At 38.3% G+C, this 18,562-nt stretch overlaps 1 protein-coding gene across 1 annotated transcript in view; it reads left to right on the plus strand.

Annotated features, from left to right (window-relative positions):
- The window catches only part of SHC3 (SHC adaptor protein 3), a 43,160-nt gene extending 24,598 nt beyond the window's left edge, over positions 1-18,562 (plus strand). Inside the window, exons 6-12 of the mRNA XM_025172331.2 lie at positions 1,426-1,477; positions 3,770-3,896; positions 4,921-5,074; positions 6,679-6,775; positions 11,162-11,356; positions 14,409-14,704; positions 17,631-18,562. Coding sequence (XP_025028099.1) covers positions 1,426-1,477; positions 3,770-3,896; positions 4,921-5,074; positions 6,679-6,775; positions 11,162-11,356; positions 14,409-14,704; positions 17,631-17,759 — 1,050 coding nt within the window. The 3' untranslated portion in view covers positions 17,760-18,562. The remainder of the gene's footprint in view (positions 1-1,425; positions 1,478-3,769; positions 3,897-4,920; positions 5,075-6,678; positions 6,776-11,161; positions 11,357-14,408; positions 14,705-17,630) is intronic.

Below are 18,562 nucleotides of genomic sequence, written 5' to 3' on the forward strand. Positions count from 1 at the left end.
TCTCTACCGGAAACAGACCACAGACCACAGGAAAACCACAGGCAGCTAATCGCCATTCCACCTTACAGCATATGGCACCTTTTGATACCCCTCAATAGCTGCTAAATACTGGCATTGCTGAATAGTGGTAGGGTCACTTTCCATTGGTTTACAGTGGAAGTCAGATAAAATAGATGTACTAAGCTGTACACGTTTAAAATTATGCATATGTTGATAAACACACTGAAAAAGAAAACAGTAGGAAAGGAATATCAGAGTCTAAACCTTGTTCCTCTCCCCCAGTAACATCATTACATAATTGCCTCTGTGATCCTAAAACTGTCAAAATAGTAACAGTAATAATATGAATATGATAAAATAATAACAACAACATGAACACAATATACCAGACATCACAGTAGTTGAAAAAAACAAATTTCATTTATTGATGTGGCAAGACAAAATGATAGCAGAATAGTTCAAAAGGAATAAAGGAAAAGACTATAAAATTTCAGGACTAAATTGAAGTACAGAGATAATGGAATAAAGTGGCAAAAGTTTTCCCCATAACTTGAGGCATTAGGAGCTATATCAAGAGAATGATCAAAACAACTAAAAAATTGAATTATTTGATCTTAAAACATTAGGTTTACAAAACAGCTTTACTTGGAACTACATATATATCAAAGCAGTGTTTTTTGGACAACTCTTAGGCTTTGGGATAAAGTGTGAAGTGACCCTAAATTACCAGCATATTCTTCAGAAAAGAAATCATCATCATCATCATCATCATCATCATCACCACCATCACCACCACCACCACCAGTCAATTGCAAAAGGCAGCTTTACTTGGAACAACTTATACCCTGTGATGATACCTTTAACATCATCAAACAACATCTGCCTATCCCAGGTCCCTGGGAAGGACACGATAGGTGGATAAAGATGCCAAATCCAGTCTAAACATCTGGCTGACTCTGCAACCAACCACAATAATAATATGAGGAGGAGGATGACACAATAAGAGTTTTCTATACTTTCATATATGCTTTCTAGGATGCAAGTCTACTTTAATACTGTTGGACATATTTGTCAATAAGGGATAGAGCTGCAGAAAAGAAGAAATTTCTCTTAAAATAGGGCTAAAAATAATTGCTTTAATGGAATTTGGAACATCTTCATTCAATAGATATTGAAAACTACAGCCCAGTTTTTCAAAATACTATCTTAAGCTTTCAGTTGATTTTCTAACCTTAAGGTTTGCTAGATTGCCCGCTTGATTGATTTATCTGCTCTAAAATCTAATTCAATTGATATTTATAGTATACTTGTCACCAGCTGCAAAGATTCAGATGAAAAGCGATTGACCTCTGATTGAGCACAAAAGGAAACTTTCATATTCATGATAGATGCTTCACTTTTTTATTCTCTATCCTACCCCAACAGGATACAACGGACTATGTTGCATATGTAGCTAAGGATCCTGTTAATCGCAGAGGTAAAGTATGGCTTATCATTCAGTGTCTTCTTCCTTTTGAAAGTGTAAGTTCAGATTCTCATCAAGGTGCCACATCTTCTGTTTCTAATGGCTTTCTGCAAGTGTTTGGCTATCCATTTGCTTGTATTTATTTGTTCTAATATTTATTTCATTCATAACATGCCTTGCCTTCAAAATGAAGGGCCAAACTAATTAAATAATCGAAGATCTGAGACTGCCTTTCCTACCTTTTTATATGGTAGGAAATAACAGCTGCAAGGGGAGAAGAATGATTGTATTAGCAGCCAATCCAGTAGAGGCCATTGGCTTTGCTTGACAGATTAGCTTACTTTTATAACTTGGCTCCCTCAAGAGATTTTAATAAGAACTTTGTTGAGGATACTTCCATATGTAGCATGTGCAATGTACCTGGATTGGCTCCATGTCCTTTGCAAAGCTATCCTGCTTAACTGCTGTCCAACAGGAAGTACAGTATTCTCAATATTTTACAGATGAAATGGCAGAGTTCTGTAAAGGTTGAGGTGGGCTAGTTTTCTTTGGTGAGAACCTTCACTTCTGGATCTCCCCATCTCAGTATAAGAGACTAAGGTGCTAAGAAGCAGGGTTTTTTTTTCTTCATGTTTTGACTTCATTAGTTCTATCATGCCCATAATAAAGAAAAGCCCAGGAGGTCATACAGTAAGAGACTGGTGCCAGGCTTCTTCTCTCTAATACAAACCAATGTATCCACTCCAGTTGCAAAATTCTGTGCAGGTACAGTAAGAACCCACAAAAAGATAACATGGATGAATTCAAATGTTAATTGTATTATAGTTTATATTTTATGTTTTAATTGTATCTGATTTATGATCATAAATAAGTAGAGTAGATGAGAACTGTTGCCATACTTCTATGAATTCACTGTAGTTTAATTATTTTGCTATGGTATTATTCTACTTTATATTCTATTTTTACTTTTTAATTTATAATCATAGTGCCAAAGTTAAGAACTTTCATAAAAAGATCTTGGTATTTTAATCTGATAATATCACACTGGTAATGCTAACTTTTAGGTATCTTTTATATCTCATAGCTTTCACTGTTATTACCGAAAGGGTTGTAATTCTTAGTATTGTCATTTTATACTGGCCTAAGTGGAAGTTAATATTTGAAAGAGACTAGATTACTGTACTTCACATTGGCATATCACAGTTGATGCCAGGGAGGATAGCAGCTCCCCCTTCAACAATGGAATGGATTGAAGTAAAGATGCTGAGTAGAATACTTTTTTGTGCTTCTCCAAATGATCATCTGGATTGCTTCACATGGGGTTCACAGCACTTTAAGTCATAGGCATCCACAGAGTTGGGGCAAATGATAAAAGCAGCCTTGTGTTATCATACTGCAAGCTCTGCCCCTTTTGTACACGTATCATGACGTTATGCCATTTTGTGTGGAACTCTATAGATGTTTCTACTTTAAGATGGCACTGAGAATGCGTGTTATTCAGGTTTAAACTATTTCACAATATTTGAGAGGGTAAAAATGATGGCCTTGTGGAGGTGCCTAAGTTTAAGAATTGCAGTCTAAATTTGCGTTTTCTTTTCTTCCTCTCTGCTCCTGTCAGCCTTCCTGAGTAGATCAGACAGGAAACACAATCAGATGACCTAATTCTACTTTATTGTATGGGTACATTAATAGAATCTTGTAAATCTCCCGCCGTCTCCTTTACGGCCTGAGAAGCTAGGGAAGGTCCCTTCTGAGCCTCTTTCTCCATCCATTATGCAGCTGCAGGCTATGCCCTCTCTTATCTGACTATTCCCTAGGCAGCATCTTTTCACCTTGTCTCTCAAGGTCTTTCTCACATAGCATTACAGCTCCCTAGACCATTTTTTTTTCTTTTGTGTGTGAATGTTTGGTTAATCAGACTGGGAAGAGGAACTTTTATTGGTGTATAAGCCACTTTGGAAGCTCTTTTGGCTAAGGAACAGATAGATATGCTTTAAAAAAACAGTCTTGAGATGCCTTGAAGACTAATAGATGTATCAAACTTTATTAAGGAAATGAAATGCATTAATCACTTACATCAGGAGTAGAAAACCTGTGGTTCCAGTCAGGTCCTCAAGCTCCTTTTTTGCTTTCCTTTCCAGGGATGGTTTGGTGACTAGATAAGTTTTTATATGTCTTTAGTACTGCTTAGAATTTTTTTCTTATCAATATATAAAAATCAGAGAATAAAATTGGAAAACTATACTGCAGATTTCTTCTGGGATATATACTTGAATACTTTTCTTGTTTTCCCATCATTTCCAGCATGTCATATCCTTGAATGTTGTGATGGTCTTGCCCAGGATATAATAAGTACCATAGGGCAAGCATTTGAACTTCGTTTTAAGCAATATTTGCAGTGCCCCTCTAAGATTCCAGCACTTCAAGACAGGTGAGTAGTATTACAGGGATTTTTTTTATACACGTATGTACTTGTTTCTTCGCTTAGGTGGAATAACAAAGGAAGAATTATTTTGTTCAAGAGTTCTAATAGTAGATCTAGCTGCAAATGTTTTAACTAGTCTTCAGACATGATAACTGAGTAGCATGCCAGAAGAAATCCCCTTTTTGATACATTACATTATGCAGTATATTTGTATAATATCATATCATATCATATCTCCTGATGTTCTTTTGATTATTCTTCTGCATCTAAGAGAGTGAAGGGGCAATAAAATTTATTTGGATGCCTTTTAATGGGACAAGTGTGCCCATAAGAGAGGAAAAAGAGCAAATGTCCTCATGCTGAAGATCTTAGAGAGCCAAATTGTCCTGCTTGTGTACTGAGAATCACACGGGACAATGTAGTACTGTGTATATCCTTGAGTTCTGATTAGGTGATTTTATAAATTGAATAAATTATATTGTTGTTATTATTATTATTAACCTTTGAATAAATGTTATAAAATAGACTTCAAAGTGGATCTAGAGGTTGGGCTGAAATGTCTGGGAGCAGAAGCAATTTTTGGTAAAAGTGAAGAAGTTCTCAATATATTTGCATTGTATTTCAGGGGATGAGGACTCACATTGCACCATAGTAGAGCTTTCAGTCCTAATGCACAAAACCCTGATTCCAATAAAGAACATGCCATCTGTAACACACTATTGAAGATAAAAAGAGAGTGTCCTTTTTCACATTTCATATTTGCCCTTTGGAGGGCAATATGAACTCAGAGGAAAAAAAGTACCCCAATAAAATAGTCCTGATTGCTTAATAACTAAAATAATAAGTATGACTTTTACAGTAAACATGTGCCCACATTTCCTCAAACTTTAGGATCTACAGATACATTCTACAGTTGATATAAAAACAAACTCAATTGTTAACAAACCATTCCCATATTAAAATGTTCTTTCATTTATGATAACAAATGAAGAAAAATCAAGAAACAAATTAGCTGAGCATCTCTCTGCAGGATGCAAAGTTTGGATGAACTGTGGATAGAAGAAGACAGTGAAGTGGCAGAACATCCCTACTACAATAGTTTTCCAAATAAAGTGCATCCTACCGGGGGCCTCATGGATGAAAGAGTCAAGGTCAAAATCTCCCCTATTTCAGATCCTGCTCAGGTAAGCAAAGCAATCCCCGTGAAGGTCACTTAGTTTATTTAAGGTGAAGATGGATTGAAAATAGCTGCCTAAAAGATACAGAGAAGTAAAGGATAGGGAGGAACTTTGCTAATGCATTCCTAGCCAATCCGTGTAACTGCATGGCCCAAAGTTTTGATATCATAACATACTTGTATTGTAGGAAAATACTTGTTCCTACATTATTCACTTTATCTATGCCAAGTATGATGGTATAAATATATAATTGTATAAGTCTATCACAGGCCTTCCTTGCCATATTTTTATTTAACCTATAAAAGCTGCCCGTTGTCCTTATTGGTTTCTTGTAACTTTTTATTACCCCACCCAGCTCTGCAACATCCTTTCAAAGTGGCAATAGAATTGTGTGCAGAAGAGTAGCCCCATCATAAATCTCTATTTCTGTACTGATAGAAATCTTGGTAATGCCACTGCTTTTGCTCATGGGAACAAGTTCTCCACTAGGGTCCCCTTTTACATCTAAGGGAACTTTGGGCTGTTCCCCCCGCCCCCAAATGCCATTCCTACTTGTTGGGCACATATTAATGAATGTAATATCTATGTTTAAAATGCAATAGGTAGCACAAGGACACGGCATAATTTAGGGGGAGAATGGTATGTTATGTTGTTTCCATAAGTGACCCATACGTCAGAATATGATGATGGTGCAGTAGACTCAGGGTCAGTAACATGACCTGAAGATTTCCTTCCTGCTTGCTGATATTTGAAATTAAGTTTTGTTCGGTTTTGTTTTTCCCCAGTGGGCATTAATTGAGTTTCTAAATGTTCTTGTATCTCTGCATGTAATAATAGAGTGAAAGAAATATCTAAAACTGGATTCTTAAGCATGTTTGCCTTATACCTAGCATTTAGGAAATCATTCAATTAATAATTGTTTACAAGGATGTGAGGGAGGGCACTGTTCTGGTGACTTTTGTTCTTTGCTACAATGCACTCTCCCAATTTAACTAAAGTAGTTAATTGCATTGGGAAGCAAAGGGAAAAGTCATACTAAAGGACACCAAATCTTACATTGGTATGAATTTAGAATTATTGTGAAGATAATATCTTCTCTTTCCTCTGCTCTCCTCTGCTCTCCTCTCCTGCCTTCCCCTCCCCTCCCCTCCCCTCTCCTCCCCTCCCTTCTCTTTTCCCTCCCTCCCTCCCTCCCTCCCTCCCTCCCTCCCTCCCTCCCTTTCTTTCTTTCTTTCTTTCTTTCTTTCTTTCTTTCTTTCTTTCTTTCTTTCTTTCTTTCTTTCTTTCTTTCTAAAATTTTTACTATTAGGAGAGGGTGATTCAACTGGAGGAGTTCCTTTTATAGATGTAATACACCAACTTTGTCATTTAGAATTACAGGGGTTAATAAAACAGGAAAGGAGTGCAGTTTTCCAGAAGGTCAACATTACTCTCATCCTCCTATGCAAACTCATTCATGCTCAGGCATAGTGTCGTACATGATGAATGAACGAAGACTGGGTTTGGGTAGAATTGCACCTGGACCAATCATAAAAAAAAGACCTACTGAAAATGCATTACAGTTTTTAAAGGTAACGTTTGCATGAAGAATATTTTTACTACCACCTTAGTCTGATTCAGCAATGGGAAAGCAGCAAATATACTACCAGAGCCAGCACATTAGAGACCTATGTGGTGAAGACCGGCAACAGGCACCCAGCAGGCAAGGTAAGCCATACCCTTCTATTTTGCATGGATGCTCAAGGTACAGGACTGCCTGCTTCCAATTACTTCTGTCCATCCAATGAGATCTGATGGAGGATGGGCATGCTCCAGGTTCTCACTAGTTTATCTGGTAGGACTCAGGAGATATGCCTTCTCCATCGTTGGACCTGCCATATGAAATAACATTCCCTTTCCCCACTCCAAAATGTGGATGGCTCTGTCCCTACTTACCTTTTGGAAAGCACGCAAGATAATAATGCAGATCTGACTCCCCAGATTTGGCTTTTGTCCCATATTGGCTGTTTCTGGTTGGGTGGAGTTGCTTCTGGTGTGATATGTGTTATGAATTCTTTATTTATTTGATTCTGCATTGCTTTTATTTGTGTACGCCACTCTCAGGCATGTGTCAATTGGCTGGCTACATAGATTGGTTTAAAAAAATAAAATAATAAAATAAAGTAATAAAATATGCATGGTTGGTGGCATCATGTAATGGATTTAAAACTGCACGAACATGCTTTGCAGTGTTTCTTCCAGTTAGAGAGCAGTAGAAGCATATGAGTGTTTAGAAGAAAGGAATTATGCATTGTATATAAAGAAACTTAAAAGTATTTTTAAAAATTCTTTCCTTCTATTACATATTTAGATATATACACACACTGGAAGAACTAGCTATAAAAGTTTATCTAATACATTCTTACAACCCATTTATTTAATAAAAAAGAAATCCCCTAAGACTGTAAGATATATCTGAACGTTCACATTACTGAAGAGTGACCTCAGGGAGAGGCAATGGCGGGTGGGCAGAAGGGCAGGGAAATAATGACAAAAGTATGTTGGCTTCATCACCATAATTTACATAGTTGCATCAGACGTTAGGCTGTGAGAAAGGAATAGACATATTTGTGTGATGATGTCAGTGTGCGGGTCTGTGTGTGTGTTGACATTTTGGCATCATCACCGTTTGCTGCAGATGCTGTAGCTATTACCATACACATTAGCTTTGGAGTCCTGAAATCAAAGATATACATTGTGCTCCGTCATTGTGTAATAGTTAGGGTGCTGGCCAGAAATCAGGGGACTGTAAATCCTAGGTCTCCCTAAGGCATGAAAGCTGGTTGGGTGACTTTGGGCCAGTCACTTTAAGCCCAACCCACCTCACAGTGTTGTTGTAGGGAAAATAGGAGGTAGTATTAGAAGTATTAGGTATGTTTACCACCTTGAGTTATATATAAAAAGGTGGGATTCAATAATAATAATAATAATAATAATAATAGTAATAATGATAATAATAATCTGGATAGTGGACATTTCAATACCTGGAGACAGCAGAATAGAAGAGAAAGAACTGGAGAAAATCACAAAATACAAAGACCTGCAAATAGAAAAAGAATGACTGTGGCAAAAGAAAGCAAAGATAGTACCAGTAGTAATAGGCACCTTGGGTTCAATCTCAAAACATATGGAGCACCACTTGAACACCATCGGCATTGACAAAGTTACCATTAGTCAATTGCAAAAGGCAGCTGTACTTGGAATAACTTACAACCTGAGACAATATCTTTAATATTATTAAACAACATCTGCCTGTCCCAGGTCCTTGGGAAGGACTCAATAGGTGGACAAAAATGCCATTCTCTTGATGTTAACCTCTCCCAATCTATCACCATTGACCAGCAACTGTGTCTTCCATTGTGCCATTGATCTTTGCACAATGTTTCTGATGTTTCTGCTGACTCCTGTTATTTCTAGGCATTTGATTATCCAGTCATGTGGCAGGGAGTTGAATGCCTTCTTGTAATCCATCCAAACTACATTCAAGTTGGTCTTCCTTTTCTTGCAGTTTTCCCAAATCATCTTGTCTAGGAGCTGATCTTTTGTCCCTCTGCTGTTTGGGCGGTTTCCTTTCTGCTCAGATGGAAAGAGTTTGTTTTCAACTAGGTGCTGTGGGACTGATCAGCTGCAACACCAGTTAGCAATCTGATAGTTGTTGGTAAGCAGGTAATTGGCCTGTAGTTGCCTGGTGCTGCCCCTTTGTTGGATCTTTCATTATCAGGTAAGTTTTGCCAGATGTTAATCGATATTCAATTTCACCTCCTTGCTGAATGTTGTGAAACTGCTTGGCCATGAGTGGGTACAGACCAGTCAGATGTTTCAACCAAAAACCATGCAGTTGATCTTCACATGGTGCTGATGAATTCTTGATCTTCCTTCCCCATTTCTTCCCCATTTCTACTGTTATTACAAGTTCTTTAATTTCAGCTTCTTCTTTTTTTTCCTTCTCACTTTCTTTATCCGAGCTGCATTCTTGTATTTCTTTGGGTTGTCCCATAGCTACTCCCAGAACTGTACTGTTTCTTCTTTGACAGGTGTTGGCTGATTCATTGCAGTCTTTTCATTAATGGATTAGTAGAAATGTTTACAATTCAACTGAAATTGGAGATTCTGCTTGTAGTGTGCAATTCAAGCTTTGTATCTGCTGATTTTCTTCGCTATGGCTGTTATTTGCCGCTATATTATTTCCAGTGCTTCCTTGATCTTCCTTGTCTCTAGGTGATATTTCTTGATCAGATATTCTTTGGTCTACTTGTTCTTCAGCTTCTTTTCTTTCATCTGTTCTAGCTTGCTTGCATCTGATCTTAGCATGCTGTTCTTATTTTCTAACCTGATCTTCCCTTTTGGTGATGCACTGTTTGGCTTTCTTTCTTGTTTGTTGATTTTGCATCCAAGGCATTCAGTTATAACTGCAGCTGTGCTGTACATCAGTTGGTTTGTTTCTTGCAGTGAGCTGGTGCTTATATTTGATATTACAGTATTGGCATCTTTTAATACTTGTGCTAGCTGTTTCTTTGTAACAAGCTTCAATGCAGGTAACCTTGTTCTGTTGTTTTTGTGCTGTTCGAGATGCTCATTTATTCTTTGTTTCAGTTCCTCTTGTTTTTCAGTTACAGTACTTTGTTCTTTCTGAGGAGAAGGTAGAGGAGAGGATGCCTGGTTTGGGAATGAAAATGGTTCTATAGTGATGCTGGCTTTCTCTACTACTGACTCCCCCTGGTTTGTCTTTACTGTCTGAGCAACTTCTGGCAAGGCTTCAGTTTCTTTGCCCTGGGTAGACCTTTGCAGTTTTATATCGTATTATAAATCAACATTGATCTACTAGCCTCTGTTCTGTTATTTCTGGTTCTGGATGTTGTTCTTTCCAGAACTGGTGCATTCTTTTCAGATATCCACTTCTCGTTGGACTTGATTTGTAATAGCAAATCATTATTTTTTTGTTTTAGTCTTTTTATATTTGCAACGAGTAAGCAACTTTTCTTCCAATAGTCCTACAGCTGCTGGGCCTGGTTGCTCAGCCAACAGTCCAGGAACTAGAACACCTAGCACGGTCCTTGTTGTCCCAGGTGACAACCAATCCTGTATCAGTTTCAGTAAGTTACATCTCACCCTATTGTTTATGGGAGAGATACTCTTTGTCTGGCTCCTCTGATGAGACCTATCCAGTATGGTTGAACCTCTGGCATAGCTCTCATCTTCCTCAGAGCATGCAAGCCCCACAACCACATCAAGGTAGTGCCTCATTGGGAGTAAGAAATTATTATTATTATTGTTGGTTGCACAGTCAGCCAGATGTTTAGATTGGATTTGGCATTTTTATCCACCTATTGAGTCCTTCCCAGGGATGTGGGATAGGCAGATGATGATGACGATGACGATGATGATGATGATGATCCTTCCTGCTAAGCTTATTGTCTTCATCTTTCACTGAATGAATACTTAGAAAATCTTATGTTAGTGGAGCTTTCTATTTTTATCCTGGCCAAATCTTGTTTTCACACTATGATTCTTTAGCTATTAATCTTATGCAGCAGAGTTCTTCTCTATTGCAAAAATCCCCCTCTAAGCTTACTTGAAGTCAGCCTTATTCAGCAACGAACCTTTCCAAATTAATTAAAAACTTCCTGTCTCTGTAACTTTTATTGTATTTTTCTAAAGGTAGCAGTGGTATTTCAAATGAATGGCTATTTACTGACTTTTAAAGTTATTTCTAATAATTCGATTTAGCTGTTCCTGTAGATAAGAAATATTAATATTTTATTGCCTCCCATTTATTTTATTGTATTTTGTCCCCAGATAATGCTATTTTAATATATGAAAATGAGAAAAACAAGGTTAAAAAATCAATATTGAAACAAACAAAAATTTTAAAAACTCCACAAGTCTGATTGTTCACAGAAAGATAGAAAAGAAAATACTTGAATGATGCAGTGGGTCAACAGTGATGCAGATTGAATTCTACATAATGGACAAAGAATGGCAATTGAATTTCTAGAACTGAAGCAAAATGAATTCAAGATATATTGATTTTCACAGGGCTTATTGATTTCACAGGGTCTTTGGACATCTACAGTATGCCAGAAGGAAAATCTAATGTTAACCCATCAAAAGAGATGCCAATGTATGTGAATACCCAACATATAAATATGGAAACTCTGCATGCTCTTCAGACAGATGCTGAAAATTTGTTTACTGAAAAAATAGAAAGTACCAAAGACAGCAGACCAGGAAAAGATCTTTTTGACATGAGTAAGTTCATCTTAAATTCTTTTAAAAATTCTCATTTGAAGTAGATGATCTTTTTTTTGCTTTTTAGAATTTATTAAATTCAGTAATTATCAATATATTGGTTGAAAAATTCAATCCTGGAGAGAGATTAAAATGGACACTTATTGGCTAATAAGATTATGACATGATTCAACTTCCCCAACAATTGCTAAAAATTATCTAGTTTTGAACTTAGTTTTCACATTCCTTCTGCCTTTTTTTTTTTTTTGGATAGTCAACAGTATTTTTAATAATCTTATTAATTTTTTTAAAAAAGAACACTAAAGTGAAAACTAACAAGAACTAATATTAAGAAAAAGAATGAGAAGAAGAAAAGAGAAATTAGAAAAAAAGATAGTAAAAAGCAAAAGTGAAAAAAAAAGGACAAAGAAAAAAAATTGACTTCCGACCCTCCTTGCAACAGATATAAGTAACAATATACATCAAACTCTTGCTCTAAATATGCAACATAACTTCCATTATTTCTATTAACCCATATTATTTCTAATCATCAGATCCATACAACATTTCATTTTTTTCTATTTCCCGCAAAAGTCCAAAAAAGGTTTCCAGTTAGCATAAAAATTATGCAATATCTTATCTCAAATCAAAGTTGTCAGTTTTGCCATTGCAGCCAACTCCATCAGCTTCACCATCCATTCTGCCATTGTGGGTAGTATCTTATCTTTCCGCCTCTTTGCTTATAAAAGCCTTGCTACTGTTATCAGATAGTCAACTGTTTTTGACTATCTGTGCTTTTAGAAAAGCAAGTGAGAGCTAAGCAGGAGGGCTGCCATTTCTTATGCAGAGAGGAGATGATGGATGAATTGAACTTCCACTCATTTGCTGCCTTAACCTGCTGCGGAAGGTGACAATCTTCATTTCAGGACTCACAGAAATAATCAGTGAGCAATTTCCATTACTGTTTTAATTTAATTTCATATTCCAATTTTGATTGAACTTCATCACAGAGAAAGCAGGAGAACCACTGTGAAACAGTGCCTCCCACTCCCAGACCTGAAGCTGGTCCAAAAGGGTACCATGGTCAACGCTGCTGAGAGATCAAGGAGCATCAAGATGGATGCACTTCCCCAATCCTGGCTGTGCCACAGGTCATCAACAAGCATGACCAATGCTATCTCCATGCTGAACCCCAGCCTGAAGCCTGACTCTAACAAGTCTAGATAATCCCTTTCCTCCAGGGTCCTCTGGAGCTGAAGCCTGACCCTCCTCTCCACCACCTTTCCTAAAAAAGAAAGGTTGGAGTCTGGATGGAAATTGTCCAGGATAGTTGGGTCCAAGAAAGCCCTGTTAAGGAGAGGGTGTAGCGCAACCCTCCTTCAAGAAGCAGACACCACTACATGGGCCTAGCCACAGGTCACCTCCCAGGTGGTTTTAACCAGTCAGGAGAGACTTGGACTTACAAACAGGTGATTGAGCTCACAGACTGGAGGATCCTCAGGAGTCACATGGTCAAACTCACTCCAGATAATCCAAGATGTACCTCAGGTGCCTCATTTGGACCCATCCACTCAAAGTCCAACTCTGAGCAGATCTGAGTGACTTTATTTGCCAAATAACAAGAATATTCCATACAGTGGCTCCGCAGATAGTCTTGCGACTCATCTCTCCCCAACAGGCCCAGGTGACCTTAAACAGGGCTGTTGGGCAGCTTTTGGCAGGTGTAATAAGGGCAAAGAAATTTTTGCAGCCCTGATCACCTCAATATAATCCCTAATATGGGTTCTTACTTGGATTTGCTTGTATTTGCTTTTTGTCTTTTTCCAATGGTGCTCCGTGCATCTCTTCTTGTGCTTTATCTCCTGGAGCCCCTCAGAAAGCCAAGGGGCACCCTGGGATCAGTGCAAGAAGACAGCTGCATAGGAGTGATACAGTCTAAGGCCTCTGCCAGTTAATTGGATCCATCTCATCTTGGATTCTAATGTCAGTGCAGGTCTTAGGAATGTAACCTTGGCAACTGCTTATCCTCTTTCTTTTTCTTTCTTTCTTTCTTTCTTTCTTTCTTTCTTTCTTTCTTTCTTTCTTTCTTTCTTTCTTTCTTTCTTCCTTCCTTCCTTCCTTCCTTCCTTCCTTCCTTCCTTCCTTCCTTCCTTCCTTCCTTCCTTCCTTCCTTCCTTCCTTCCTTCCTTCCTTCCTTCCTTCCTTCCTCCCTCCCCTTCCCTTCCCTCCCCTTCCCTTCCCTCCCCTTCCCTTCCCTTCCCTTCCCTTCCCTTCCCTTCCCTTCCCTTCCCTTCCCTTCCCTTCCCTTCCCTTCCCTTCCCTTCCCTGTCCTGTCCTGTCCTGTCCTGTCCTGCCCTGCCCTGCCCTGCCCTGCCCTGTAGATCTTGGGAATAGTGTGTGTGAAGAGATGGATCACTTCTTGCTTTCCTACTCATTGCCCCTCCTGGATGATTAAATTGCCTTGGGGAATGACTTGTGCTGGAAAATGGATAGGGATGTGTGTGGTTAGTTCTCATGGATCTCTTCATCGCTTTGGATACCAAAAATCATGAGATCCTTCTGAATTGCTGGTTGAGATTGGACCTTGGTTCTTGTCCTTCCTGTCAGAAAGTGGTGCTTGAAATCATCTGGGAATGTCTTGCTAATTTTTATTTATTCTTTTATTACATATCATTCCATCACGCTGCAGCCTCTCTTTTGCCCAAGTTTTTAATCTGAAAAACCCCTTGATCACTTTACAACTAAATTAGTACAGAAATACTCCATGCTGTTCCTGACAATGATATTGAAATGTATTTGATTTTGGAAAAAAAGTTAAATGCAATTTCTTTTCTATCCAACTGAATTAGTAAAAAAAAAAAAAATGGAGAGGTTTTTGACATACAGTAGAACAACTCAGTTCAAGAAGCTGGTTTAAGACCCTTGGTTTCAGTGGAAGAGAACAGTAGTTGCAACTTATCCAGATGTCTTTCCTGAGTACAGTACAGGAAAATTAATGAATTGGGACTGCAAACAATGACTGCTGGGCTATTCATGTTGCTAATTACTCTCTGTTATTTCCTCACTTTACCAGGCCCTTTTGAAGATGCTCTCAAGAATCAAATGCCTGGGTCTGTTTTGAATAAGGCTACCTCAGTTGAATGTACCAGTCCTCTCCTTTTCAGAGCAAGCGGGGCAGCTATAGCTGAAGAACTGAGCACTGAACCATGGTATCAAGGAGAGATGACCAGGAAGGAAGCAGAACAGCTCTTAAAAAAATGTGGAGACTTTCTGGTTAGGAAAAGTACCTCCAATCCAGGATCCTATGTACTCACTGGACTACAGAATGGACAGGCCAAACATCTTCTGTTGGTAGATCCTGAAGGAGCTGTAAGTATTTGACCTTAAGGATAGAGAAGACCTCTTTTATTTCAGGCTGTAGGTCAGATTGCATCACTAAAGCATACTGATTCACACTTACTTTTGCTGGTACAATAGGATATTCAGGGCAATAGAGAATCTTATCTTAGAGACCAGGGGAATTTTGAAGAGATGCTTCAGCTTGACAAAACCCACTGTGTAGAAGTCCTGCTTCTTGAAGGATGCCACTTCACAAACCCCAGCCTTGTAAGAATTCAGAGTGTGCAAATCAGCCCTGATTCAATTCAGATTGAAAACCTGAGATTCAGTGGTGGCATGTTTTGATTCAGTTTTGCACTTTGAAATTCAGAGGCAATATGATTCAGTACAGCTGGATATGAGTCAATAAAAGTTTCAACCATAATAGATAAGCATCAAAATGCCTGCAGCTGCTTCATGGGATGGGGGGGGGCAGGGAGGGAATGGGATTAAAATCAAATGGGTGATAGATCTTTAGAGGAGAGTGACCCTACAGAGGTTCAGCTTAATAACCTCAAGGACTTCACTGCAGTAAAGTTTTGAGATATTATCCCTGCACTTTTTTTCAGGTAAGATAGCAGGAGAAGGATAGGGCAGCACAATAACCCCCAAACTGCCCCGCAAAAAGCCAATGCAGTTATGTGGAACCACTGCAAAAAAAAATATTATATTCCAATTTTTAAATAAAAAATTTGAAAGCAGTGCTTTACTTGGCTGGCAGGCTTGTTGGCATAGTTTATTGGCAAGGGAAGCATCCTCTGGGAAGGATATGAAATAGCCAAGATCTTAAAAGTTGTGAAGAGTCCACTCTTCCTCTGATTACCTCTTTGCATCAACTGAAGTATAATTTCCAAATCATAGGAAATAATTCTTCCATAATCTGCTTTGGTGAGATACAGCCTTAAAAACTTTCTCCAGTTCTGGGTTACATGCTTTAAGATCGATTGAGGCTTAGAGAAGGGAACAATTAGGGTACTAAAAACTAAGTCCTATGATGTTAACCCTCTTCAAATACTCAAGAAGATGGTGCAAAGAAGAAGGTCAAGACCTATTCTCTCTTGTTCCAGATTTGGACTCCTGCCCTGAGCTTAGGGTTGAACCTGATGGCCTAAATATCATTTTCTGCCTGCTAAAAGTATTCCCATGCAAAGCAACCTGCATGCTTTTTGGTTGAAGGTCCAGCACTTGCCTTCTTCACATCCTCATCCCCACTGCAAGCCTCAGGCTCAACAGAAGAAAGGCACTGCTCACTGTTTGAAGAGCAGAGCTTGGAGTGCATGGATGATGGAATCCCCCATCCCAGTAATGTCCTTCTTCCTATAGAGAAAACCTTGGCCTATCTCTTCATCCCAACCAACAACAGTAACAGAACAACAAGAGAATGGTTTCTCTTTGTCTGTGGACTCTCACTCCACGGGGACTTTCTAGGAGAAGAGAGAGACAGCAAAGCACAGACACAAATAGCAGATTGTCCTTTTCCCAAGTCTGAAGGCAAAGTTTGTGAAGATGTTCACCAGTTGGTCATGTCAGTATCCAAGAGCTCAGCACAACACTCTACCCATGTGCCCCATGACAGCTTTATTCATATATGGAAGAAAAAATGCAGCCTTATTTAAGACCCCATTAAAGCCAGAAAGCTCAGGTAGTTGAACCTCTCCAAAGCAAATTTGGGGTAACTAATCTGATGTGATGCTTTGGATCAGTTTGGCAATTCAGTGTATCAAATGACATGATTTTGACATATGCGTCAAATTCACTTCCAGTGGCCAGCATGGCTAACTTGCTTAGATACAGAACCATTTTCCTTCTGAAAGGGGAAGAGCTCTGCCGGCATTGTGGAATCAGTTATTTATTTACAAATGAGTCTCTGTTCCAAGAATGCAGCAGCAGCTCTTCTTCTGGTTCTCAGGCAATTTCTTCCAAAGTTGAGTAACTCCCCATGTGAGTCTTTTGAACCACATTCTCTTGAAGGTGTCTATGACTCTGAGATGGTTTGGGTCAACCTTAATTTGGGAGTGAACTGCTTTCCCATCAGAAAAGAGAAGGAAAAAAAAAATCATCATATTTTTTTCCTGATAAGAATTTATAGTCTTGATATGACTTGAGGTAAAACAGATAATTCTGTATCATCACCAGTGCCAACAAAACTTTGATAGGATGCATCAGCCTTTTTATGGGCCCCTAAATTTCAGTATTACTTTATAGGCTGGTTTCTGGTTCTTGATAAAGAACTAAGAAATAATAGGTGTAACTCTCATGTTTGAACAGTAGAGGACAGTCAAAGATAATTTTCATAACATCCAATGAGGCTAAACTAATCTGAGTTTGCAAAGCAGGGAAATTCTTCATAGAGAAAGAAAACATAGCTCATTTCAGAAGTATGATTCTGATTGCCTTTCTGCTCAAGAAAGCTGCCAGTCTGTTAAAAGTTACAGTTCCTAAACATTGGGTCCGAGTTCTTAAAGGGTATCCTAGCACTCCAATTTAGCTTTAGTCTCCTCATTCACAATGTGGTTCGTGTACTCATTTATTTATATCAGTAATTTGGACATTAAAAATATGCAAAGGACTATACAAATGGGGAAAAGTAGCCTTTTTTCCACATCTGTAGTATAATTTTACACACACAGACACACACACAGACACACACATCGTTTTAAATCAGTAGAGTCATTCAAGCATAGAAGTTGAAGAAGCGGGCATAGACCAAAGAAACAGGTTCATTTTTAAGTTGATCCCTCACTGATCTTGTTGACCTTCTTCCAGCCTGACCTTCTACACCTTACAGTTTGCCAGACTGCCATACCTATCAAATCTATATGGTTGTCTTGTCACATCTGGCTGTGGCCTTAAGTTAAGCATCAAAACTGTCTTCTCTGGCAAATGAATATGACTCCATGGCCTTTCTTATTTTCAGGTTCGTACAAAGGATCGTACCTTTGACAGCATTAGCCACCTGATCAAGCACCATCTTGAGCACAATTTGCCCATTGTCTCTTCTGGAAGTGAACTCTGCCTCCAGCAGCCTGCCGAAAAAAAACAGTGACTGGCTCTCTGGCTGGTGAGATGTGCAACAATCCACAATCAGAAATAAAGTGAAATAAAGGTCCATAGAAAAAGAACATCACCTTTTAAGGTTTCTGTAGGCTAAAGAAATACCATACTGCAGAACACTAACAGAATTAATGTTCTTAGGACTGTGGAATAGGGACGCATTTTAAAAATAGTGCTTAGAAGACTTTCAGACAAGTGACTTTAATCAAAGTGTTCTCATTCCTTAACAGGAACACTGCTTGTGTACATACACACGTCCCATTCTATATAGATTTGGTAGATAGTTATATTTTTGAAGTCAATCTGCTGAAGATAAGGATCATTTTTCTACTCTTCAGTGCAGTTTTAACTGAAGAAAAGATCTGAATTGTGTATGATTGTGAAGTTAGAATGTAAGTATCACAAGTGTTGTTTCCTTTAGAAAATTAAAGCTGGAAATTGTAAGGGTAGATTTGTAATATAATAAGCACAATAGTAGAAAGCAAACAGAGAAAATGCTATGAGTAAACATCAGATAAAGGAAAATGAGTCTGTGACGTAGTATTCCAACAAGAAATGTTATCCTGAATCAACTTTTTAACACATTCTTGTTTCTCAAGTAAATGATCATTTCCCTACATTTCAGATGTCTCGTTTCAATTCTTATATAACGCTATTCCAAATTGTTTGCAATTTGTTTTGACTTTGACTTGATGTGATCTGTGTATGAGGTACATGCATTGAATTTTCTAATAATATGCTGTATGAAATTACTTTGATTTAATAAAATAGTGTTCAATATCAAGTCTTTATTAT

This window comes from Python bivittatus, unplaced genomic scaffold, assembly GCF_059951505.1.
Source record: "Python bivittatus isolate LINGU-HERP-01145 unplaced genomic scaffold, Pbiv_v1 ctg000850_np1212, whole genome shotgun sequence".
NCBI lineage: Eukaryota > Metazoa > Chordata > Lepidosauria > Squamata > Pythonidae > Python > Python bivittatus.